This window comes from Coloeus monedula (assembly GCF_965178545.1).
Source record: "Coloeus monedula genome assembly, chromosome: 8".
Lineage (NCBI taxonomy): Eukaryota > Metazoa > Chordata > Aves > Passeriformes > Corvidae > Coloeus > Coloeus monedula.
This window is the reverse complement of record NC_138788.1, coordinates 9,622,135-9,650,004: the sequence shown is the minus strand read 5'-3', so window position 1 is coordinate 9,650,004 and position 27,870 is coordinate 9,622,135. Positions and strand designations below refer to the sequence as shown.

Below are 27,870 nucleotides of genomic sequence, written 5' to 3'. Positions count from 1 at the left end.
AAACAGTGCTACATTAAATACAGTCAAGAGCATTTGGATAGCATTATTTAAGTATAATCTTATGTTCTCTGTTATATGGTCCAGCCATGGATTTTTCCTTGCTTTAGTGTATATTTGATGATCACTGATCTTTTTCCATTCATTCTGGTACGGGCTGTCCACGTATACTGCGTTAACACTTAAGAGTCAGCATTAATGTACAATTTAAAAGCAGCACAACTATCCTACACCCTACAGCTTTGCTCATTCCACTGAAGTACTGGAGCGAGCACAACAGCTTGGATATCTCAGGGAATGCATCATTGTTCTGAAAGGCCTTTTTTTCCCAGGTTTTTCAGGGGGTGGCTTCGCATTACTTTTTTCAGCTGCCGCAGCAGGGTCTGTCTGGAATTGTTCTATTTGAAACTCGAGATGTTTTTGAATGGCTACCCCGAGGACTTCTGGATCCACAGATGCCCCATACACTTCCCACGTCATTCCTTCATCATCCCATCTCACTTCACGAACTGGAGATTTGGGGGCCTCCAAGTCTTGCTCCAGGTTCACCTCTGGGAACACATGTGAGTGACCTTCTGCTGCAGCTGCTGGGCTTGTTGCCGCCGATTTGCATTCCATGGTTGGAAGAGTTTGTACCTCGGCATCTCTACGCTCAAGAGCTGGTTTCAGGCCTTTGGTTATGTCATTCATGGAAGTCATAGTCCACATATCCTTAGTTGTCACTACCATGTCTGCACCTTGCTGGCTGCTCAGGGCAACACAGGCAGCCTTGGCTTCTGGAGGAGCTCTCTCCTGCTGAGCATGTTGCAGTTGTTCTCCAGGAACATTACAGCACTTCAGGATTTTCTTGGCATCCAGGCCTGATTCACTTACTGAAGACACCAGCTTAGGATATGTCAGAATGTCTGAAGCAGAAAAGGAATGAAAGTAGCCAGGTTCTGCCTGCTCTTTTCCTGTCTCACTAATGGAGCACACCAACCGTGGGACGAGCTGTATGGATGGGATGGGCAAGGAGTGGCAGTAGGCCGGGATGGTGGCATCTGCCTTCAGGGTGTCCTGCCTGAGACTGCAGGGCCCCACAGAGTTGTTGTGAACTGTCATCACCATGGGAGAGTATGCAGAGTTTGGAATATTACCATAAGTCAGACCACCATGAATAATCCCAGGGGCTTGACTGAACATTGTCCTGTTTGGGAAACCATTTCCAGGCATGTGGGGTCCTAGAACAGCAGCGTGAAATGTTCCAGGATCTGTGTAAACAGTAGTGTTACGTGGAATACTGCCACTGTCAAAGGTATTTGTGGGTACTTGTTGGTCTCTAGGAAGAACTGGAAGATGAGTCACAAGGTTTTGGTAGTGAGATGTATTTTCATTTGTTTCTGATCCATATCTCTGTGTTTGGAAAGACATCCTAGCCACTGGTGGACCATGCCTGCAACCAGAAGAAGTTAGGCTGGAGTGAGTAGCACTGGTTTCTATGTGAGTGACGTAAGTCTGCTCTTTGCAGCTGCAGGTTAGGTCTGAGTGGCTTCTCTGAAGGGCAGTTCCTGATTCTTCCATTTTACACATGCTCTGCTGGTGAACAAAGCAGGCTGAAGAAACATTCTGAACAGTGCTGCTTTTTACACACATCTTAGTGTCCCCCACTCCTCGGGATGCTGAGGACTGTTCAGTGACAAGAACATGGTTTGTATTCTTAGTTCTGCTCTCTGAATGGTCATTGGCTGACTGGTCATTTACGGTTTGGACCTCTGATCCAAGTCCCATCATCCCAGGCTGTGAGAAGGACCATCCAGGACTCTGCACACTCCTTGCATCACTCCTGTTTTCCAGGATATGGCAGATGGTGCTACTATGGCTTTTCTTCAGCTCCTGTTTGTTTTGCCTTTCCTCTAAACTCCTCGAGTGCCCAATACAGGCCAGATTTGAGGAGCTCTTGGATAGGGGGTGGCTGTTGACATTCAAGAGACTGTGACAAGTAGAACTTAGTGGGTCCTGGTAGGAATGGGTGTGGAGCTGGTAGCTGTCAGCTGACATGGCAAAAAAGAGAGATCTGCAGGAAATGGTAGAAAAGACAAAGAAGCAATTTAAGTAGGAAATAAATGTACTAGAAACTATAATCTCTACTGACCTTCTGCTTGGGCTTCTTGCTCTTCACAGTTCACAAGTACTTTTTAAAAAGCACAGTGCTCTAGTCTAGGTGTACTCAGACCAGTCAGTTTGCATTTTCACTTTCCCCAAAGAGTTTTTTCCTAAATTAGAGATAGGATTTATTGTAGTTCTGGGGTTTTTTTCCAATTCACAAAACACAAAAGGAAAAAATCCTCCTTGGTTCCTACCTTTTGACAATAACTGTCTCAACATTAACAAGTATCATCTCCCCAAATTCACTGGAGCCATTTTTGGGACATCCAGAGATGTTATGTAACTTAAGCAAAGACAGAGGTATTTTCATACTAGATAGATTTTCACCACAGTGATCATTAAGCCAATGATATTAACTGTATTGTCAAAACAAAAACGATTTTTAGTTTTTAGTCATTTCATTTAGACATTGTTATTTCAGAAGTTATCCAGTTGCTGCTGGAGCTTTTCAACCTTAAAACCTCAACAACTGAACAAGTTCTCCCTTTTCCCCATACCCTTCCTAACAAGCTTCTTGATATTTCATGTTACAAGAAGATCACCAGTTTAGTCCACTGTTTTCTCAGAGCCCACACAAGTGTACAGTAGGCATGGACAAAGCTGTTTTGACCCCCTGTGGCAGAGATGACATGAAACCCAAGGAAATTACCTCTGCCAGGCCAGTGTGAGGTCGCTGACAGTGTTCCCAGAACAAATAATGCTGGGCAGCACTCCAGGTTGTGCTCACCACTGGCACCACAGGAGGTGGTGCAAAGAGGGATCCACTGAAAGGCTGGAGGTGAAATTCCCCTCTCTCTGTAAGGAGAGTTTGCACTTCAGCACTGCCTCTGTTAAGGGGCTCTGTGCTCTTGGGCCACTCAGCTTTGCAAATCCACAAGTTCATGCTGGCTGTGGAAGGTGCACATTCATGGCACCAGAGGCAGGGTAAAAACAAAACAAGAACCTCTTTAACCAAAGTCTTGCAGTTTTTCTGTTCTTTTTTTTTAGTGCACTCAGTCACTTCCATTTTTAGAAAACCCTTGTTTCTACCAGTTGGTACAGTGTCCTATACATTATTAACATTTATGTTAGCAGTTTCACATCTGAGAGAAGTTGTGATTGAAGATTTTGAATCTCACCAGATTTAGCGATCCATTTTTTCTGATTGAATCAGATCTTCTACCAATTGACTACACATATTCCCTTGATGTCACAGAGGTGTTGCAACATTTGTACAACTAAAGTGATTTTAATATGCTTGTATATCTGTATCTATCCACACATATACATATATGTCTTTTCTACAAGAACTCATTGTGTTAAGCAGAAAGATCCACAGTATTTGTGCATTGTCCAGGCCAAGTACTACTGGATATTTTGTACAGATGTAGAGAGTGAAAGCCAGAATTTCTCATTTTAGACAACACTCCCTCAGATACGCTCCATGCACTCTGCCTCCTTAGCGGATCTCCTACAGAAAGCTGCACAATTTCTTGTGCACTCTATCACTAGAATAAAAATGAATGTGTGGAACAGGAAAGGTACATATACATGGTGAACAAAAGCACTCTGCAAATGTAACAGGGAAGTTCACTCAGAACACATGGTGGCTGCAAGGGCTCACATTCAACCCTCTCAGTGAGAAGCTTCTCATACGTGATCCTTTTAATATGATATTTACAGGCTCCAAGAGTCATGTACCAACGTAACTGATAAGAACATGCCTTTTGCTCCCTCTGCCAACCAAGAGATCTACAGCTGATCCAGGCACCTATCAGTGCTTGTAATTCCATTTCCATTGTTAACTTTGGCAGGCTAACAGGTTGGATTTTCCCATCACTTGAAATCCACTTGTGTTGGCTGTTTTCCATAAAGAAATTAAATTGAGCAGGACAACATTAAAAAATAATAATATCTGCAATCACATTCTTAGGAAACTTCTCATTGTGGGCTGTGTGGCTGGGACTTATGACCAGCAGCAATGTCCTCTAGCATAGGGTTTGCTCCAATTTGGACTGTATGAAGAAAAAAGGTCATTTCCCATCCTACATACATGTTACTTCTCCTACAGCCACTTCCACACATGAGTATAGTCTGCCACACAGGGTTCAAAGGAGTCAAGAGGCTTAAACACCAGAGCAATAGCTGCCTACAAGGTGAAAACCTTACATTTAATCTCTTTAAAAGATAACATCTGCAAAGGCTCTCACACATCTGGATGAAACAACACTAATGGAAATCCTCAGACACAAATACTGAGACTCAGGTGAAAGGAAGCTTCAAACACACCCTGTTACAAATGATATGAGGCTGTGGGAAGTTTGAAGGGCTCTCTTACAAAGTTTACGAGGTTCAAATACGTACATGTACACAGAAACCAAGGCCCCTCTTTGCTTTCTTTATGTAGCAATGGGCATGGCTGCAGAAGCCTCTGTAACTGAAAGAAGTGACACATTTGAAACTGATCCATCATGTCACACAAAACACATTCAGATGGATGCAACAGTCCACTGAAAACAACGTCCAGGGTGATGTTGGCAATGAAACCTCCAAAGAGAACTCTGAAGAAATTTATTTTTGCCCCACTGCAGGTGACATCAAGACCAAACGTGGGCCAATGAGACATATATTACACATGTACATGTAGAATATTCTAACCAGCTACTCCCAACAGTATTTGAACTTCGTTGCTCAGACCGACCAGTGTTCCATGCTAACACAATTGTAACAATTCTCCTGTGGCTTTGGGCCTTCCCAAATTCTGCATTTCACACAAGCACTGCTGCCACTGATTGCTCAGGGTGCACAAAGAACCCTCAAGAAGGGGCCCAGCGCCGCATGCACACCCCCGAAGTGTCGGATCTCCCACGTGAGCCCGGTGTCCAGCCCACGGCTTCTGGGAAAGGCCGGCAAGCAGAAGGGTCTGGATGGTCCTTCCAACACCTCTACCAGCAAGGGGCTGGGTCAGGTACCAAGAATGAGGTGCCAAACTTTTTAAAAATCCAACCCCAGACATGGAACCTCTCCAATGTCACAGCCATGCAACACCTTTGTATTTTGTGAATTGGCTAATCAGGAAGGGATTACCCACATGAAACATGGATAGAAACACACTGATTTTGTGGGTACATAGGCACCCAAAACAGCTTTCTTTGTGTGTGCTGGGCAGAGCAGACTGCTTGGCTTAATTTTCATTTTTAAAATGTAAAAATGTAATTTATAGGAAAGGAATTTTACTCAGAAATATCTACTTTAGGTTCTGAGTTTGTCAGAAAGATTTCAATTTGAAATTTCAAAGGAAATCCACACCTGAATACACAAACAAGAAAGAATAAACTTTTGAGGCAGATACTCTGCTATGAGTATATAGAAAATTGTTAGACAAGCAGAGAAAGGATTAGGATAGAAATGGAATTAACATCCACTATTTTTGGCTTAGCTTCAGATAGCTTATGAGGGGATATAGGCTGCTTTCACTAATTCCACTGAACTACTTTAAAGCAACAAATGTGTATTTTGCTATGACTTATGATTAAAGTTTTGACCTATTTAATGCACCAGTAAATTTAGTCTCAAAATATTAAATCTAATGTATGTTTTTAATTGAAAGATATTCACTGTAAATTAACTATGATTCTAAAATTCTTTGGTATTTTTGTATTCCACACACATACTTTTAATTAAACTCTCTCATCTTTTAGTTTTAAATTGCTTCCCCCTGTCCTATCACTATCTGCCCATGTAGAAAGTCCTTTTCCCTCTTTTTTAAAACCCCCCATTTGGTACTCTGTTACTATAGTAAGTTAACAGACAGTGAGGCAGTGAGAATCACCTGACACATTAAACAACACAAGTTAGTTGCAGAATTTGGGAAGAGTCAGAGAAATTAAATACTATTTACTAGAAACATGCATGCAATGACAGAGACTTACTTCTCTAAATCTTCCACAGTTATTTTTGCTTTATATAACTCTGATGGTCAACCCACATGTCAACAAGATTTGTAATAATGACTGCAAGATGTTTCACCCATCTTCACTTGGCTGATCATACAATCAAAAAACCTTTATTTTCTTCATAATATTTGGTTTTATGCTTTCAAAACCAGAATCTGACTCCAAAAAAGTTATAAAATCAGAGCCAGTTTCAGGGGTGAGAACACTAATATGCAAATGTGGAATTTGGAAAAGCTAAGCAATTTGATCCATACCAACATTTTTGGATGCTGACCAGGACCCTCCATGGCAGCATTAGCACTTTCTGAGAAGACACTTTCTGAGAAGTGTTAGAGAGTTGCAAGGTCTTTGTCCTGAATTTGCTGCTTCATTTGCATCATTCTGGCCCTGCAGAGTAATAATCAGCTTCACAAGGCAAACACAGAATTTCTGCAGCAGCACCAAACTCCAAGACAAACACAAGTATATTTTATACAAGGAGAATAGTGTCATTTTAATTAAAGAAATTAATCAAGAAATTTACTTGAATAAAAAGCTGCTAGATAGAGGTTCTTAACTTTAGTTTAATCTTACTACAAACACCATGGTTATAAATTTGAAAGTCAAGAGATGTTTATAGTTAAAATGACAGAACTCTAATTACATCCTAAGGGGCAGCTGTCCCTTAGCCATAAACACTGCTGACCCCTGCCTGGGGCACAAGACAGCAGATACAGGAAAACCTGCATTTCTGCCTAAACAGCCAAGTTCCCTCAGGTACCAGAAGCAATTCAGTATATTCACACTGGGTTCTCTTCAGGCGTGCTATATTATAAGCAATGTGGCTTCCTTACTGCCATCCATGACTAAACTCCTAAGATACATGTTTACTGTGGTAAAATGACATAAAAAGGAACATCATCTAATATGACATTCATTTCTTTTAGAGCTGTACTAATGTAAAAGAATCTTATACCATCAAAATAAAAAAAAATAAGAGTGTGCTTATGTCTAAAAATTGTCCTTGCTTGCCCGCATTGAGAACTACTTGCACGAGATAAGAAAGATCTGTTTTGCTTTAGACAAAGATTGGCATGATAGCATTATGAGATCTGATGGCCTCTCCCTAACTACTACTACTACTGAAGGAAATAGTTCATTAGCAGTAATCACTAACATTTACATTGGGGGGGGGGGGGGGGGAGTCAAACCACTTGAAAGGCATTGGCAAAACAGGATTAGCCATGGTAAAAAGCTTAGAGATTCAAGTGTCTGGCATTAGGAGTTTTGTTGTTGCTGTCTTTAATTGTTATTTTATTTTGGTGAGGTATAAGTGAAAGGAAGAAAGAGGAGTTACAGTAGGGGAAAAGGCATCACTTGTCAGGGAACATTAAAAAAAATTCTCTAAATTCTGTCAATACAAAAAATAATTTCTCTAAATTCTGTCAACTAGATTAATAAAGACTCAGGTTGAAACTCCAATCACTTAACCTTTAATTCATCATCTTCCTGTAGGCTTTCCATTTTGGAATAGCATTATAAACAAACTATGCCTTGTTCAGTTTAATCTGCTAATGCCCTTTTGTAAATATTTTCGATCATCCTAAGTATTTCCAAGTATCAGACAGATCTACAGGACAGATTGGTCTGGGCATCTAGAGGTACCAACAGATGGACACAACAGACAAGTGCACGCTGTGTATGCAGAGGAATGGGGTTGTTTTCCAGTTCTGCACTGCAAGAAGCACTGGTGACAGTGGGGCGTGTCACTGGCACCATAATTTACAAGGAGGAGGAGTACATTTGACAGGCTAGAAAACACGAGAGCAGGAGAGCTGTGACCCTCAGTGCTCAGCACTGCCAAAGCAGAGGCCGTGTGTCTGACGCCCTTACAAACCCACTGCTCACAGCCTCGTTCATTTCTGCTAATTACCATTCTGTCAGGCTTTCCTAAAAGACTTTTGTCTTTCCCTCATCCTGTGCTGAGCATGCTGGGCAGGTATCCCTCTGCAGAGACTGGTAACAAGATTGAGAGTGAAGAGTCCCCCTTACCCTGAGTGTTACTGAACCTTGGCTCTCTCCTTACTGAGGACCACAGCAGAGACCTCTTCCCCAAATGCTGAGGGTGCCATGGGTGCCCTGCTTACCAGTGGCCTCAGCAGGGGACAACAAATGAGTTGCCTCATCAGAAAAGTGATAGATTCTGACATTTGCCAATACATTCACCTTGGTGCAGAAAGACAGGGCCACTGTGCCCACAGTTATCCCAACAGCTTAGAAGAGCCATGCAGGAAGGTCAGCATTCTCTTTTAAGGACCAGGGACAGCCCACAGCCCTGGCACAGTCTGAGCTAGCAAAGCAGAGCTGACAACTCTGAATCCTAAAAATGAAAAAGGCTAAAATGAAAGTGCCATGTGAGAGGAACCTGATACAGATGAATCAAAGGAGACCATTTCAGTGACATCTTCAGCTGAATCCCCAGGAAGGACAATTCACATGGCCATAAATAAATTATTGGGAAACCAGAGAGAGGTGCACTCTGTCACAAGGGAGGCATGTTTTGGCACATCGTCCTGACCCCATCACATGATTTGCTACTGCAACATGCATCTTCTTTGCCACCTTTTTTATTTAACCATCTCTCCCAGAAACAACTTCAAAAACCTCTTGGATTTTGATCTTTTTTTAGAAGAATTTTATAAGCAAAACATTATTCCAACTATATCTCCATGTGGAGATCTGCCTCAGCATACAAACTACCCTACAATATACCTGACAGAGCTAAAAAATGAGATATTGTGCGGTCATATTTGATGCTCAATTTTACTGTTTGACAGCTCACTTCTTTAAAGCTCGTATTTTCAGTTAGAACACTTAAAACTTTTAAGTACAAATTAAATATGTTGACATGGTCATGTAATCAGCTGTTCTCACCAGCTGGGGCTTTAACAAACAAATCAAATATAATGACAGCAGGCAACTTTGACCTAAAATCATACTTACAGTGAATAGTGGATACCTAAAGATGTGGTGTATTAATATAATTGTCTTTCTGGCTTAAGCAGAACAGAATTAAGCAAAATGAAACTGTTAATTCAGATGCCAGGATTATGCTCTTAAGAATTGATGGCTACTGATATCCACTGGCAGTACAGAAGTCCTGTGAAAAAAATATTTGATAGTCTCTTTAGGAATTCATCTTTAACGCAGAAAATACACAGTGGCCTATCTACATTTGGATTTATTTTAGAGAGAGACACTAGTGAGCCTTTTCCTCTTCACAGCAGGGGATCAAATCCTATTCCATCACATGTTCCAACTTGGAGGAGCATTGGTCTGGTATTGAACAACTCATGCTCCTCAGAGGTCCATTTTTGTGCCCACCCTTCAGCCCTGAGCAGACAAGCTCCAAAGCAACCCCGTTGATCTGGAACTCCACAAAAGCATATGGCCATAGCTTGCTCATCAAGCCTCTGCCCATCAGAGGCCCACGCCTGCCAACTGTGTGAATCACAGCTGCCTGGGCAGCAGCATGAACTTAAAAGCCATACAGAAAACCAGAAGCTTGCTTACAGCCTCCTTCAATCTCTGAGCGAGGGAATGCAGCTGGATATCAATGCAACCTGCACAAGAGTCCAGCAGTTTGCATATCCAACAGACTCCACCCAAACTGGCTAAGTGATTAGAATATCTACTTGCAAATTCATGTGTTTTAGTAGAAAATATTCAAAGAATCATTTCTGCTGTTTGCTTGAAAGCTTAACAGCAACAATTAGAGGGAAGGTATGAACTCAGCCTCCCTGCCCTATGGACATCCCATGCACTTTTGAGTGTGAGGGCAGTGGGATACCCCTCCCTGCCAGGTGACCGCCCCTCTGACAGCTAAAGCTGTGTCACAGCCTGTTCCAGTGGATGGACAGTCCATGTGTGTGCTCTGTTCTGGCTGGAAGGAGGTGGCCAAAAGCACAGAGCTGAGCCTGTCTAGCATGCCCAACCTCCCCGAGAAACTCACTCCCTTGCTTCAGTGTTGTGCCAACAGAGATAAAAGCTTTGTAACCAGTTGCAGTGGCTAAGTAAGCTCAAATCTGCCTTAAAAATACTGAACAGATATAGCTGCAAGACGACAGCTTTTCATGTTCACATATCATCCTTAATTGAAGGATGGCAGTTCCCACAGCAGCATCAAACAGGAATAATGGTGATATAAACAACAGTAATAGCAATCTGAAGGTCTCCAAACATCTCCATTAGGATAAAGACAATATTTAAGATTGAAGGATGCCTCACCAAAACAATTAAAGATGGCTCATTATTCTTCAACATGTAATAGTTGAATCTCTTTCCTACCTAGAAAAACCTGCCAACTTATCTAGCAAGACCTAGAAATTTACCTTCATTTCTTGCTGCCTTGTTTTTCCCTGTGATTGAACACTACACCAGGGCCACAAAATGCCCTTCAATTCGTTATTTAAATAACAACATTTATGAACTGTACACAAAACCTTGGAGAAAAGAAGAATTCAAAACCACAATCCATCTACCTCCAGAAGCTGCTCTCAGTGGTGGTAAGAAAAGACTGACTTCTGCATTGTAGGCTGACAGAAAACTGGCTTCCAGAATTTAAAGAAACAATTGCTCAGTAATCAGAAAGAGGAAACAATTGCTTTCTAATTCTGTCTGTGCTCACTGTCACAGTGTATAACCTTGAGCAAGTCATTCCCTTTGTGACTCAGTTTACTCATCTGTGACTCAGAGATTAGATACAGAAGCCCCTGATGTAGGTATTTAAAGGCTTAATTCATGATTGTAGAGCATGCTCAAATCCCAGAATAAAAGATATTAAATATAAGACGCTGAAGATAATGCATTCTAGCCCTTCTTTTGTAATATTTGGATTGAAAGAAATAAATAGAGCATCTCTACAGGAAATTCTTGTTGCACTTGCAGAAAACTCACCTTACCAGTAAAGTTCAGACACTACCTGTGCCACAGAAGCATGTTTAAAGCACCCCCTGCAACTTTCTAGCATCAAGTGAGGGTAAGGAATCTCAAGGATTTCAAATACTCAGGCTCAGCAGAGTTTCTCAAATTAGGTGTTGTATGTATATACTCTCTCTACAATGTGCATGCTAACAAGTATATTGTATATGCATGGCATATTAAGTAGCAATGATTAATTATTATAAGCAGTTTCATTAAACATTTCTAAGCAGAGTTGTCACAACTGCAGACCACATTGCCCTGCAGTGCCACATGCACTTGTAGGCTTTTATTTACTATGATGAACTTCTCATGAAAAAGAGATTCTGTGACTAATTTAAGCCTTCAGTTCACACTGCAGGCTGTCTTTTATACATCCTGGAAAAGAGCTGGCAACCTCTATCCAAAGGGCTGAGGATTGAAAAGAACTAAAAAGAGGACTAGCTAATCATGTTTCATAGCATTGTTAAAAGGTGCCATTGTGGTATGAGGTAGCTTTGAAACTATTTAAACAAGGAATATGGGAAGAATAAGTTTTCATTTCCAACTTGGTGTTTTGTCATTAAAATACATTATGTCCAAGTGCAATGTCTGTCTCTCAGAAAAGCAACTGTCCCAATTCATCTGTGGTCGAATAAGACTTATGTGGGAAACTATTCTCTTTATATCAACTATTACAGTTTTATAGTTTTATAGTTAGAAACTATTACAGTTTTCAGAAAACATCTGCAAGGCATGAAAGGGAGCATTTCCCTACTCTCCCAGGACTGAGAGAAAAACACTAGAGCTTGGCTAGAGGAGAGCCCCTGCCTCTCAAGGCTTGTTTGAAACCAGAGACCTTAAGGAGAGAAAACCCAAGACAGAGTACAGTAACAGTTCAAAGCAGCAGATTGAAGTTTGCAAATACTTTGTCAAATCCAAGTATGTGAAGAACTTCCTCTAGAACTAATGTTTACACCCTTCTCTATGTAAACAAGCAAATTTCCCCTCCTCTTGGTTAATCATAAACTGAGCTGCAGAAGTCTCTACTTCCTTATTAACATTTAATAATATCAGAATCCCAAAGTTTTGAGGTATAAATTTGGAACAACTCAAGAGCCACAAGATAATTCAGTTCCTGTCATCATTTGGATAGAGGAAGATCCCACCTGTGTGACATGGACAACTAGAGAATAACTCTTCAGGCATGTGCTGTTAACTGCTAGCAACAAGATACTGATTATAAAGAATAAAGTCTCTGCTACAGGAATTCTTCACTTTTCAAACACTGGTTTGACCATATTCAAGACTCACAAAACCCTAAGAAATCTGATCTGACCTCATAGTTGTCTCTGCTCTGAGCAGGAGACTGGAATAGATGAATTCAAAAGGTCCCTTCAAAAATGGATGATCCAATGACTTTTTTTATTCTTTTCACAAATATGTGCTTTTATCTGTCAGTGCTAATGAATGTCATTGCCAATGAATGTACCTTCTCAACCTGAGAAGCTGAAATGTGCAGCCATTTTGCAATACTGAACTTTTAATTGATTAGTGGAACCTATACCTTTCACTGAAACGAGACAGGAATGACTTTGGAAAGGAAGCACAAAGGTGATCCCCGTATTCTACACGAAAGGTGACATATGGGAAGGAGGCAGTGACTCCAAAAGTTTCTTTTCAATCCATTAGCGCCTCTCTTGTTACTAAATCAACAAAATCACTCCACCCCTTTCACAGTTTAGAGGCAATTGAGAACCAAATAAAACTGCTATAACAAGATGCATGTTTTTCCTTGATGTTTCAAGAAGTACTGATCTACTCTGTTCAGTCATAAACACTGAACTTTCCCAGCAGATTATTTGCAGAAGGCAAAAATTTTAAAAGTCTAAAAAAACCCATCCAGTTTATGAGAGCTAGGGTGGCTTTGTGCATTCATCATCCCTCCAATTTGCATGTCAGGTTTGCTTAGTTTGAGTTGAAAAGGAATTGGATCTTTCGCTTCAGCTCAGATGACCTGGGTTCTGTCGTTCTTCTGCACTGTTGACTGGAGTAAAGCTCTGCAAGTCAAATGAAGGTCTTACAACTGCTCAATCCCATTAACCTTCATTTGCACACTCAGGTGTGCCCTTGTTAAAGCTTAATTAGGAAATATTCTGCAGATGGAGAAATACTCCTGCTCCTTTCTCTGCTTTGTATTAAATGCACACTGTTCACAAGTTAAGCCATCATTTTGCAAGAACTCCCCCACACAGGCACAGACCAGTTTAAAGGTGATCTTTCTTATTAAGCTATTTTTGGTGCAGAATGATGCTTTGATATATCTCACATGCTTAATGCTCACACACCAAACTAGGAAAGACCTGGCTGATGTCAGCTTCATTTAGTTGGCTTGACCCAATTCCCATGCTCTGAGCACATCTGCCTTGCTCTGAGCACATCTACCTAAGCAGCCCCAAAGTGATTTTTTGTTTGTTTTGTGGTTCCTGTTGCCAAAGATAATTTCTCAGAGTGGAACTTTATTCTAAAGAACTCTAACAGCTTTTCTAAATGGAAGAGACCATCTTCTTCCCAACAATCCCCTAAGCAATCAGAGAATACTCCTAAAGGACAGTTCTTAACATCCATATGAACTACCAGCTGCATAGCTAGAGATTAATTCAATTGTTAAGGCATCTGTAGGAAATATTGCATCAAATTGTCTAAACCAGAGAAAAGCTCAGTAGTAGTTTTCGGTTCACTGCCTTCTCACTGTATCCCTCATGCAGATATTCCTGACCACTCCAACATTTTCCTTCTCTCCCTCATTTTGCTTTTACAGAAAAGATCTCTCTCCCACCACTGAAACACTGCCCCCAGGCCTCTCTGAAAAAAAAAAAAAAAAGGCTGTTTAGAGTTTGGATAACTCACATCTTCCAGAATCTTAATATCCCAGAGAGATACTGTGAATGCATACAGCTTTACTGTTTGCACCAGTTAAAACCCTCTTATTTCTGTACAATAAACTGCAAGAATTAACTAAAAGGCCAGTGCCTGCAGTCCCTATGGTGTGCTCATGGCCATGGGAAATGACTTGAAGAAAAAAAAAAAAAAGAGATTTGTGGAGATTGAGAAAAAGACACGAGTTCAAGGCTGACAAGGAAAGTAAAGTGCAACATCATTTGCAGCCTATGATTCCTGCTCTTGTTGCTCTGTACTGTTGCTCTTGGGCCAGGATGGTTTGAGACTACAAGCACTGAAATCACACACTTGCCAAAGATACTTGCAGCAACAAAAATACTGGTATGATAACTAAAATAAGATTTTTTTCTGATTAATTGGAAAAAATACTTGCAGAACAAATACCATTAACAGGTCTCTGTCAAGTCCCTAGCCTTGGAAAGCATCATCCCTAGGCTGCATTCTCCTGGAAACTGTGTAACAGCTTGCAATATCCAAATACAAGGCACCAGTGAAGTACATTCCATCCTCATTTAAAAACATTAACTCCAGGGCAAAGGAATGAACAATTCAGTCTCTCTAACCTCCAGAAGAGTCCACTGGAGAAGAAACAGGATTTTGTTGCTGTTCTGCTCAGAAGTTACCTGCCTGCAGTCAGGTGTAACATTATCTCACTGGTACAGCAAATACCTCTGCTCATCTGCAGTGGGTAAAAGCTACCTCCAGTTTACCTTTTGTCATTACCCTTAACAGGCAAGAAAGAAAATCAAACTTCAGAAGTCTACTGATCATCAATAACAATTTTCCTCTGTTCTACCCTCTCTCATACACTTTTATTTTTCAAGTGCAGTTTGAATATGCATAGTTTACTATGGAAGGAAAAATGTGGATTTGGCACTGTTATCTGATGGAAATTTATCACATTGGGTACTATAAATGAGCTCTGACACCACAAGGCCATAGACAGTTTACTGCTCTTGTTTATGCAGCCCTGAATAACTGTCAGATAAACTAAATTGCAATTGCAGCTTTCTCTGGAATACAGTTAAGATAAAATGTCTGGACAATAAAAATCAACAAAACCGGTAAGTGGAGAAGTTTACAGAGTAACCAAGACACAACATGAAAACATAAAGCTCTCATCTAATCCACCCTCCTAAATGAAAACTTCTCAAAACCTAATTGTTTTACACAAAGACTCCATGCAGAGGCCTCCAAACTCAGATCTTACTACAATCTATGTCGTACTACAGTCTAGTCAGACATACACTAAAACATGCAAACAACTGTCTGCAAGCTTTCATCAATGCCTTGGTGCAAGAAAACCACTGATATTTTTATATTTTTGTACAAGATGATTACTTTGAAGCATGAGTCAATGGAAGAGAGGTCAATTTTCATCTACCTATGCTCCATCTCATTTATGTACAAGATCAACATCTTGCAAAATATATTTATCTCATGGCTACCTTTCCCATCACCTTTCATGCTTAGAGTTCTCTAAATGGAAATAATTGCTTGCTCCCCCTCCCTTTTAAACCTCCTCCCCTAAAATCCAGGAGTGCATCATCATAGACTCTTGCTTTTAATCACAACATACACACAAAATAGTATTCTACTAAGGATTCTGATATAAAATATTTAATCTTGTGACAATAAAAAGCCAAACCAAATCTGTGACTTTGGAAAAGACATGTTTTGGTTTAAGAGAAAAATTTTGTTTGCCATTCTAAATAGCAATCAATCATTTATCTAGGAAGGAAAAGTATAAAACAGCTGATATACAGAAAGCACTGAAATATTCCTCCGATTTTTCTAGTGTTGGATATTCGTAAGAATTTAAAAAACACATGGTACACATGGTGGAAAGCAGCAAGGTAAATCATTCTCTGGCATATTAGTACTAAAAGGTAGAAATTTAAAGCAATACAATTTACTATTTTCTCTTATTTTTAGTATCCAGACCCTAACATATACAAAAGAGATAATCAAAAAAGCATCTTCATAAACTCACAGATGTGCAGAGGAATAAGATGAACAAGCTTATGGGGGTTTTTCTCCCCCCAAAAAACAGTGACATGTATATTCTGGGAACACTTACTAAAACACAAACATGCACATGTAAGTGAAAGACATCAGCACAAAAACCCACCTTCTACAGAACTACATTAAATTCAATTAAAGTGCAGAGTCATAGTTCCCATCATTTTAGAAAAAGAGAAAAGCTACCATTTCCTGGGATCTTCAGTCCAGCTATCAAACCCCTGCTGCCAACACAGCACTTGCAGAAGCCTGAGTCTGTCTCTGTGCAGCTCCTCTCCCTTCCCTTCCCCTCATCTGCTTTGTTACTCTCCTGGCAAAACAGAGAGGACTCGGTGTCCTTACAGGAGATGAGAGAACGGGCAATACATGACTTCCGTGGTCCTTACCTTCCCCCTACTCAGGGATTGCACATCCAGCTTCCCTGCACAAGTTACTTGGAGGGTATTTAAAAATAGGTGCTCAGAAGTCTGAGGAGAACAAAAGCCCAAAGAGTTCAGATTTCCTCTCCTTGATCCGTCTGATGCTGTTGACACTAAGGTGAGCATATGATAACAGGAAGGAGGTGGGATTGTTAGGGAGCATCAAAGGCAAGAGACTGGGAGATGGGGTTCCCTCTGCCTCGACGAGGCACCCCTTCCTGGCTTCCCCCTTGGCTGGAGAGGAAATAAAATGGATCCTAGGAGGGAGGGAGAGAGATAATCCTGCAGCTTCATCTGATTAGAGAAACGGGGCCTGTGCAGAGCTGGCAATGCCGCCAGGGAAGCACGGGGAGGGGAGGCAAACAGGGGCAGGAAGAGGAGGAGCAGAGGGGGAGGAATAAGATTGTAAAGGTTAAAGGAAAATTATGAAAGGTGTACAAAGGAACTGACTCCTGGGCCAGGGCATCCTGTATGTGTTCAATATCAACCCTCATATAAAGGTGAAATCACCAGTAGGAAACACCCATTGCTGCTGGTAATGTGGAGCAATCAGAAAGAAAACAAATCAAACCCCAAGGCCAGAATGCACCAGTCCTGTAAGCACGGACTGGGAACAAGCATGTATCCATGGACTGCGAAGAGTGAGTCCCTCGTGCTGAGCAGGGAGAAGTGGAAAAATGCTAGAGATAATTATCTAGTTTGTACCAAACAGGACACAATTTAGAACACATTTTCTAGTGTAAAAGACATATTAGTTGAACCAAAGTGACTTCCAAAGAGTTTGTGTCAGCACACATATCCGGGTGCTCGCAGCTGAGGCTGCCCTCCCACATGGCTCCCATTTGTGCTGTCCCTCTCTCCCACACCTGGCACAGCTATTTCTGGGCTCACAGTTGCCCACTGACTGTGGCCATCCTCACCCCTGTAGTACTGCAACCCTCAGGGGATCCCAGCCTGCTGGAGGCTGTGGCCAGCTGCCCTCCCTGCACACAAACATAGAGGCAGCACCGTGTCCTTGCACTCAGCCTGACACAGGGGCTCACCCAGGCATAGGCAGGGTCCCCAGGGTGCTGGGGTTGAGCATCCCCCACCCCATCCTTGCCCAGCAGGAATATCCTGCCTTGAGGAGACAAGCACACAGGTCCTCCAAGCTGCCAGGTGTGACCTGTGGTGCATCAGGGAACATCAAGGACAGATGTGACCAGAGGAGCCTTGTCCCCATCCACAGTGGCCCATTTTTGTACAGAATCTCCCCTTCCACTCATCTTTACGAGGGGCTACACTCAGTCCTTTCCCAAGGACCACTCCAAGTTTCTGCATTTTGAGCTGCTTTTATTTCTTTCTGGCCTATTGCTTCCATTTAGAACTTCACACAAGGCAGAGATCCCCATTGGATCTCTAGTGAGGCAAAGAGAAGGATACCAAAACATCAGAAACCTTTCAAGTCCTCTTTCTTTCTGTCCAGGAAGCAGTTAATAATTTTTGTAAACCACTTAGAGCAGTTCTCTGTTCCTAAGCTTTCACCAATACCCTCCCATCAGGCCTCGATCAGCTGAGAGAGGGGGATCAAGACCCCCTCCCCAACACTTTTAGGAATGTACAATTGCTCCCCGAGTCTTCAGAATGGGCTGCAAAGACAGTAATTTCCTATGTGCTTCCAGGCTCTGTTCCTAAGATGCACACCCCCACAGACTCACTGAGCAATCACACCCTCAGGCTGCAGGTCAGGAAGCATTTCAGGGGTTAAGAGCCACACACGGGCCAGCAGCAGCTTTCTGGCTGTGTTATTTTACCCGCTACGTATTACAGCAGTGAAGCAGAGTAGGCACTTGCAGTCAGCTCTTTGCACTGACTTTGACATCCTTCCTGCCAGGCCAGAAACAGAAGTTCCTTGAACCTGTCCCTTTCAGCACATCCTCATCAGCATTCCTGCTGGCCCAGGATCTTTCCCAGGTGACTCTTCCCATCCCATGGTATAGGACTGCAGTGGTGCTGCAGGGAGAGGGCAACTCTACAGCTTCCTTCCTTATTCCAGCAAAAGACCTTTGGCTGACAGGGTGAAACACACTCCTGGCATTTGTAGCTACTCCAACATTGTTCCAGTGCCAGTGGCCAGCCATGGAACAACTCAGTACGACCCTTCCACTCCAATGCATCTCCCAAATGAGTCCCAAGTTGCTCAAATGACATCAGAAGATCATATAAAAGATACAATGAGAGGACAATACTGCACTTAGCTTTTCCCCTAAACTCTTTACAGAAGGAACTTCCAGGGCTTTCTTGTACCAGATTTTCTATGTCCAGCAAGGTTGACTATTTTCATGAAAAGCATCAAAATGTGCTTACTGGAAGATACTGGTGACCAACTTTTACATCAACAGGTCACAAATCTGGGCATCAGTAATGATGTAATTGGCATACAGCTTTCTCATTCTACATTTGATTAGAACACGTGTAAAACTGCCTCAAATTCAGATTTGGAGAATTTATTGTTGTATCTTTCTTTAGGAAGCTGATAGTTAAAGGAAGCTGAGAAATCAGTAGCCTACAGATCTATTAGGCCAAATCCAGACAATGCTGATAAATTTCTTTTGATAAGAAGGAAAGCATGATTTTTCAAGAGGATTATTTCAGAACAGTTCTGCCATTGTGTCTCAGCCTGACTAGCATTCGTGTTTTCCTGAGAACTCCACCCAGGGCTTAGACATATGACAATGCGTTTAATTTCATGAAATTAAAGTCCTACACCCAGCCATGGAAGAAAGCTTTCAAAATTACTGTTTGCTGATTTGGGTGCTTGAGGGTCATATGAAAGCAAGCCACCAGCCCCTTGACTTTGAGTCACCTCGTGTGAGGAAAGGCAGTCAGCTCTTCTTGCCTGCTGAAGAAGGGCACCACCAGGCAGAGCTGTCAGACCTGCAGGCCAGCTTTTGTCAGTCTCCATCCAGGGGACCAGGGCTTCCACGTTCAAGACAGGAGAAGTCCAGTCCTAACCCAAAAGCCCTTTATCTAACCTAAAATTCACTGGCACACTTTGGCCATCTACTCCTCTTCAGAAGAGGAAATGGGGTAGGAAAACCATCCTGGTTGCTTGGTGCCTCCACATGAGACCTGAAACCTTGTACTGAAGCTCTTCTCTCACCCCTTCCCATTTATAACCCCACAGTCTTTTCTTGCACTGCCTCATCTGCTGTCATTTAGAGCAACTTTTTCCTGCCAGGTGGGTGACCTGGCCCTGCCCATACTGTGCCTTCTCCATCAGGCCTGAACCTGCCAAGCTCTGCTGCTCTTTGGGCAGGCAGGTTTGAGTGCCCACAAACACTGCTTGCAATTTGTTTACATCTCTGGCTGGGGGCTCTGCATGCAAACCCTGGAAGGCTGATACTTGTTATCTGTTGATGCAAAGCCACTTAAGCAAGTGAAATTGCACCTTCAACCAGACAGATTTTATCTTAATGCATTTCTGGGATATGTTCTAGTCTTCCACAATAAGGCAGCCCTCCGGGAACAATATGCTGTCTTGAGGGTAACACTGCTCATTTGCCTGAATGTCATCTGCCACAGCCAATTTGGATCAGGTTTTGGATAACTCCATTGTAAAGTATTTTCGAGTGTTTCTGAAGAATAACAGCGCCTTAGCACAGTCTGAGAGAGCCTTCAAGACAATAACTAATGCAGCATGGGCAAATTTAACTTTTTCTATGCTTATAACCAGTCAGAAGCTCTCCACTCCAGATACTCCTTGTCCCTTATTGAAATTGGCATTCTGTATGCAATGCCAATTTTCAGTTTTTGCTTATACTCAGGCACCCAAAATAATTCCAGTAAGTCCGGTGTAAGAGCTAGCAGAGCAAGTGTTCATGCACACACTTGAGGCAACTGAAATGCACCTGAGACTGTTTAAAAACATGAAACTGACCATCCCCTTCCATTTGACATAAACAGCACTGTTATTTCTAACAGAGTTCTGTAAAGAAAGCACTTCTGTCAGATAAGTGATATCACATTAACTTCAAACTGTCCAGTTAATCACCACCACCTTTTCTGTCTTTTGACAGATACACACAAATATCATTCCATTAGGCTTTGTGCCATGTCTGACACATCTGTCAACCTAATTTGCCTATAAACACTCTATATAATAGAGCTTTGGGTATAAACATAAACACTATATAGAGTGTTTCTATCCAACAAGCATAGAGACAAGTTCTGCTTCTTGTGCCTGGGAGAAGATTACTGCTGGTTAGACATCCCAATTATAGCAGGCATGGTCTCTGAACAAGCCTCTATTTTGCAATTTTATTTTTCTGGGAAAAGGACAATGATTTCTGTGGGTTTATCTCATAAAGTCTCCATGAAATCTGCCAGGTCACCTACATTTATCTTCATTGGGAGTAATGCCGTAACACCACTGACATGGCTTTTTTCAAGGAGCAACATATATGCAGTGCTCTTCTTTGCAGAATTAATCTTTTTGAAAGCTTTTGCCGGAATTTTTAGACCTGTGAAAACTGGTGGTTTTGAGCTCTGTCATCTTTCTTTTTCATCTTGGATATAAGAGCAGCTTTCTCAACACAGCAGACCAGTTCTTCTGCCTTTATTTTACCTTGGCAGTTAGCAAGGCAGCCCACCGATACAAACAATCTCATATATTGCAAAGACTTAGCAAATCTCTACACAGCACTATTTTTAGTTTGGTTATCAAACAAATAGAACAGTTGTTTATGGAGAATGAAAACAAGTGCCCTTTTTTAAGCATGTTTTGTAATAAGCCGAAGATGATATTGCACAAACCCTTACATCTCTTAAATCAAGGGACTATCACATGGACACTCGGCTCAACTTCTCCCAGAGGTCATTTCCTCCCATGCACAACCACCAGAATGTCTTCCCTACACTTCCTTAATATCCATTAGCAAAAAGCAATAAATTATTGCACCAAAAAAACCCAACCCTTCAGGCCAGTTTTGGGGTAGCTTTAAGCTGCCTTTCACGCAATAAAGGCTTTGGCCTTTTTGATAATTTAATCACGTTTAGCTTCGCCCTGCATTTGATTGCTAGTCTTCCATCTGTTCTGTACTCTCAACTGGAAAGGAGGCAAGCCAGGACCACATAAGCAGGAAGAGCTCCCAGGGCCTGTTTCCAGAAAAAAGAACCCACTACAAAACAGCAGACTTTGAGAAGTCACCACTAATTCTTTCCTTATGTGACTTGCCTGCCAAGACACTCTTGCAAATTTGGATCTGAGGACATCTCCTTGGTCTGCAAAATCTCCTTGGTCTATTTTGCAAATGGTGTCATTAAAAAAAAATTACTTGGTCTTTGGACAACAAAGTATCAGAGTCTCTTCTAGATGTTAACTGGTGCCCAGGGCTGAGGGCTATGAACAAAGCTGGAGAGACAGTTTGCTTTACTTAATGGGAGTTAAGCATCTAAATAAAGACTTGAACTTTGATGCCTCAATTCCCACATGTAAAATGAAAAAATGGGATCAGTGAGAAGCTGGGGAAAGCTCAAAGGAAAACAATACTCAAGAGGAATGTACTGCAACCTGGGAGCATGATTTGCCCTCATGCACCTTGGAAAAACACAGCTCTGCAGCTCCAAAGAGAGGCTTTGCTCTCCTAAGTAACTGGCAATATTCCCAAACAACTCAGACCACAGCCATCATACTGTAGCTATCGGTCTCGTGGCCTGTGGGTCAGCTCCAGTCCATTCAAAATTCCTAATCCAAGCTCCCTTTTCCTGGACAACAAGCCTGGGCAACATATCTGTGCCCATTTCTGCCCCATGCAGCAGGAGCTGCTTATACTGCTCTCCCTGACTTCACCCAGGATATGCAGAGGAGAGAACGTGATAGAAAGAAAAGAGAGGACAGAGGCTTCAGGAAAGTTGGGGGGAATTTGAAGGGGATCTGGGTCTAGTCCCTGTGGCTGCCAATAGTGGACCAGTCTCCTAAGAGGCACGATGACCCTTAGTTAAATGAAACAGACTAAATTATTGTGCAACCAGTGCACCAGAGTGACATCCCAAATCAGACAGGAGCTGAGAGCAAGAGCACTGTATATCAAATAAGGCTTGTAGCACTAAGACCTAGATTTCAGAGGAGCCCCACAGCAAGAGAACAATGCTATTTCAAATGTATCCAGTGTCAGAGGCAGTCCAGCAAGATGGACTGTAAGCCCCAGGCTAGCTCTGCCTGCAATAATCTGCAGGCTTGACTCTGTGACAGATTGAAATGCAGTAACAGTGTTTATGCAACTAAATCTTGTTCTAATCTATTAGTTTATGTAACCTTTGCTCATGGACATACTGACTCATAGGTCTCAGGAATCTAAAGAAAATCTCCTTTAACTCTCTCCCAACCTGTTATCCAATAAACAGGTTGTCAGAGACCTTGTTCATTCTCTTTGAGGAAAAATCATGTTGGCAATGGGAAAAAAGGTATCACTTAAATTTCTCAAAGCCACTGTAATTCTCCATACATACAAATAAAGTTATATAATAAGCTCAGGTGTCCTTCAGGTTAGCATTTCCAATCACAGAATGCATGATTTGAGCCCCAGGCTGGGAAAGGCAGAGAAATTGTTTGCTTAACTCCTACAGAGAAAAAATACCACTTTCTAGCATTTAGACTTTTTTTTTTTTCTGAGTAAAGCAAGGCAACAATATCTGTGTCAGTGACACTGATTCTTCCTAGCTTGAAAGATTTACTTTCATCCTTCTCATATTTCTTGTATTCCCTAGAACATTTTCACATCTATTTTAAGTGGAGAGCTAACCACAGGAACAGTGTGCAGCATTCTTTCTGCAGCAGTCACAACTCTAGTGATTACCACACAAAACATGCCCACATCAGCTTATTTCATCCCTTCCTGGCTAGGCTCTAACCTAGATTTTTGAAAGGATTCAAGTTAGGATCAACCCTTTTTGAGTTTTTTGCGTTGTGGAAGTTTTTTTTTTTGGTTGGTTGGGGATTTTTTTGGTTGGTTTTGGTTTTTTGGGTTTTTTGCTGCCACTGAAATAGTTCACATAGCTGTTCCAATGTTGCCCATGTGACACTTGTCAAGTACCCTATACCTGATTTAATTTCTAACCCTTTGTATTGAGGATTCATACACAGGCCAAACCTGATTGATACCAACTGGAATTAAAAGTGTTTGGAGCCAAACCCCATCGTATTGGGTGTATTAAGGAGAGATCATTACATATTTCTGATGCATGCTGGACACTATCAGTACTAGATAAATATTCTGCAAACAGATCAGGCATTCCTTATTCCTTTTTGCAGAAGCAGTGTGAGAATGGGCAGAGGGCCTTTTTCTATTAAGTTCCTTTACAGCTGGGATGGTGCCCCAGAGGATTCTTGGTCATACTGAACTGTTTACTCTGGCAGAGCCAGAAGCTGTGTCCGAGTGAGGTCGGTCACATTCCAGCACTGCCCTGTGGGGCCCCTTGCCAAGGAAATCCAGCAGGGACAGCCCCAGGATGGCGCCCGCTGGCCACCTCCTGGCCACTTGGCAAAGGCATCACTTACCCACATGAAATAACGACTTAATTATATGAAAGGTTTACTCCTTTTTTCCTGTACTCAGCATTTTAAATTCTTTTTTTCTTACAGCTTTGACCCTTAAGGCCTTCCTTAAGGTCAGTCTTTCCCAGGCTTTTGAGCAACTTTTATTTCTTTTTAAACACAAAACTGTATGGGATGACACCTATAAATCTGTTGTTGCTATACTGAGAGCAGCATTAGGTGCACGTGCCTGTGGAAACATCTTTGAGTTAGAGCAAACAGATCTTCAGCTTTCAGTATCTGATTCCAGATGTACATGGTTCCAAAAAGAAACATCACCTTTTGCTCTCAGTTAAAAGTTTGCATCTGTAAGGCTGTATCAAGTAGGGCTGTATTACACATGGTGCAATTGCCATGCCATATGTATGATTTTGTGCTTTCCTGCAAATCTAAAGATGGATTACTGTCTATGGATTCACCTGCCTGCTCAACAATCCCTCCCCATTTGTCTTATTCACATTATGTCTGGCCTAAATTCATTATCCCTCACCCAGAGAGGGTGAGGCTTAGGAAACACTGTCTAAAATAAACACTAGTCTTGCCTTAGAGCAACTTCTGTTGTTCACTACAGCTGTGTGAACAGTTCATTTTTCATGTGTACACACACAATCTTGCAAGGTCCTGCCAAAGTTACAGAGTTTAGATTACTCTTATCAGGGCCAGGTGGTGTACAAAACTGGAACAAAACACCACATATTGCTCCAAAAAGCTTTAAAGCCATGCAAGCCAGAGCTTCACAAGTAGTTTTCTCTGCAAAAGTCTATGCAGGGCTTGTGCATATTATCGTTGAACTTGGGAGTTTATTAATAAAGTCATTTTAAAAGGAGCATTTTTTATTCATTTTCTTAAAACAGCAATAGCCAGCTACTAAGTTTCTTAAAGCAATTTACATTAGCAAAAAAACCCCTGCAACCATAAGAACATGTCCTAGTAAAAGCAAACTTGAAATTCCTATTATAAAACAGGAAGGAAAAGTCATTTGAAAGGAATAAAAGCTCATGTTTTCCCATTTTGCCTCATATATTAAAAAGAGGTCACCTTTAAGAGACCTTTTTGCTTTGCTCTATTATTTGCACCAAAGCCCAGCTTTGGACAGGAGGTGGTGCTACAGCCTGTGTAAATTCTGTTATTAGGCAACACCAACAGCTAAAGCTTACTAAACACAAAAGGAAAAGGTAAAAAGAGACACACATTCTGAATCCTGTAGAAGTGCTGGCATGCAGACTTTACCTACAGATGCTTTCCTATCAGTAGATATTCTGTAAGAGTGCTAAAAAATTGGTAAGAAGGCATGAAAATGTTCATGTCTGTCAGGGATTTCAAATACCTAGCAAAAGATGACTATCAAAACACTGGAAAAAAATCTGTCTTGCACAGCTCTGTGCAAGCTGTAAGTTTTACACGTGGCCGAGGCTCTCTTGACCAGTTCTGTGCCACGAGGAAACTGATGGAACAGTGGAAGATTTTTGCAGGTCCAGAGAGAGCATTCTGTCTGCCCCTCCCTGAAGAATGGCAAGGTTAGCTGCTGTGTCAGGAGTTTTACTGGGCTAAGATGAAATGCCAAAGTAGGAATCCAAACCCCATGACTAGGTTAACACTATTTCCCCCCCTTCCCTTTCTTCTTTTGCTGTCTTTCTCCCCATGCCCATCTAGAAGCACCAAACATGGCATCTTTTGAAGATTTTTTTCCTGTTAGCCATGTTGCCCTGTCTCTATCCCAATTTCACACCTGTTAAATAACTGGGAGAGCTGTTCCTGATTGCAGTCTGCTTGAAGGTGTAGAACCATCAACAGCCAAGCTGAGAGAAAACAGTTGTGGAACTCGTTCCCTTCTGGATGCACTTCCTCTCCCATTCTCATCTTTTCTTTGGAAAGGAAACTAACAAATGACTCCCAGAATGGATCCAAAGGGTATTTCGTAACAGTGTAGATCGATCTTTCTCACATTCTTTTCTGAAACGGTCAATTATCCATAGCCTGCTAAAGCCAAAAACTGGGTGTCAGACCAAGGCCAACAGTAGACTGTGGGAGAAATTCTTATCTCAGTTACACAAGTGTGGATCTGGAGGGCCTCCAGTTATTAAACAATCTATAAAATAAGGATAACAATAACTATTATTTCAAAAAGGTTTTGTGATGGTTAACTACCAGTAATTAATGCTGGTATAGAAATCAGGAAATGATTGCCTGGAAATGAAAAGCACTATAGAAATTCTAAGTACTCATTATTTCTGCCATTTGCAATTACACTTTTCAATGTAATCTATTTGTTGTAGTCAGGGTGCCCATCAATGCTCCCTGCAGACCCTAATCTATTGTTCCTGAATAATTCACCACTCTCAATAACATTAGTTCACATTTAATTGGAAAAAAAAAGTTTACCCCTTTCTCAATGCCATTACAGATGAAAGTACCACCAACATCAAAGTCAAAATTCCCAAACATGAGAGGGGGGTGTGAAGGCAGAACAACTTGAATGTATTTCACTTGAAATGGCTAGATTTAAAGATCATTCTAGGGCTGCAAAATGTGATTAAAAAAAAAAAAGAAAACCCTTTTATTGAAAGGGATCTGTTAAAACTTTAAGATTATTAATATATTACAGTAGGGGTTAGACCTCAGAGTAAAATGATGCTATAATTACTTATCTTTCTAAAGATGTATTGATGCTTGTGATCCTACAGCTATATCTTCTTTAAGTACTTTTCTATCCTTTATCAAGGGATGTTCCTACAAAGAGCATTAAGTAATTACATGCAATCAAATTAATTGTAAACCAGAATTGTAAAAAAGGATTTATATTTCAAGCAAACATTTCACAGATTTTTTTAAAGATATCCAATTTTAAAAAGACATACATTGAATTTTACCCAGTCTAGTGGAAATTACATGAATATATGATAAATTATTTGCTGTTACTTAGATAGGTGTCAAATGAGCAATGTGATATCACTGTTTTTAAGATAACACACTTAAGAAAATTATTTTGTGACAGAATTTTTAAGTGGTCTTTTAAAGCTCAAGGTTTTACTGTAAGATATCCCTGGACAGGGACACTGAAAAATGTTACAAAATATGCACCAGAAACATAGAATATTTATAGTACAATATCTAGGGCCACAAAACATTAAACCCTCGAATGTTCCAGGGATTTAGGCTAGGAAGGAGGCTAGTAACCAGAGATAAAGGAGGGTATAGCTGTGTTTTGTGTCCTGTATTTATTCTGATTTCCAGCTGTTGCGAGAACTCAGCACAGAAGGACTGGAAGCAGGAACTTCATAGTAGAGCAGAGAAGCAAAATTAAAGCTCCCTGCTTGACAGGTTTGCCATTAACCCTTCCACAGGAACTTGGAGAGAGCAAGATCTGCCCCTCCAGGTCATGCTGTCCCATCCACTGGCTCACCAAAACAGGAGCTGAATCAGCAGATGGTTACTGGGTACTGCTTCCCAGATGTCCAGCTTCCCACACCTCCACACAAGCAGCACAGCCTCTATGGGAGACTGTGCATCTAGCACGGATCACTTCACTGTTCAACAGTGTTCTGGAAAGCAATCAGACATTTAAAGCAACTGCAGCATTCCTCACACAGCCATAAAAGTGAGCTCAAGTGAGAACACTGCAAGAAAAAGCAGATAGTTGTTGTCTTGCCACACAACTCAAAACTATTGGTTGCCTCAGACCTGCTTATAGACATTATCCTGACAAGTGCAAAACTGCTGAGCAAAAAACCTCTACTTCAGTGTTTGCACTAATTCAATGGAGAAATAAGAGCAGTAAAAGCCCTGACTGTGGAACATTTATTTAATAATTAACTATCTTACAAGCATTAAACTAAAATATATGGAGCTTTTTCTTTTTAGAGTAAAAATTATCTAAATA

At 41.4% G+C, this 27,870-nt stretch overlaps 1 protein-coding gene across 1 annotated transcript; it reads right to left on the bottom strand.

The window, feature by feature from the left end:
* Positions 1-243: 243 nt before the first annotated feature.
* LOC309575377 (GRIN2-like protein) lies at positions 244-26,475 on the bottom strand (the record flags this gene model as incomplete). The annotated part of the gene is made up of 2 exons (XM_082285786.1): positions 26,373-26,475; positions 244-2,050 (listed from the first exon to the last, which is right to left on the bottom strand). The coding sequence occupies exons 1-2, from the start codon at positions 26,411-26,413 to the stop codon at positions 244-246; spliced, it is 1,848 nt and encodes a 615-aa protein (XP_082141912.1). The 5' UTR covers positions 26,414-26,475.
* Between the last annotated feature and the right edge of the window lie 1,395 nt (positions 26,476-27,870).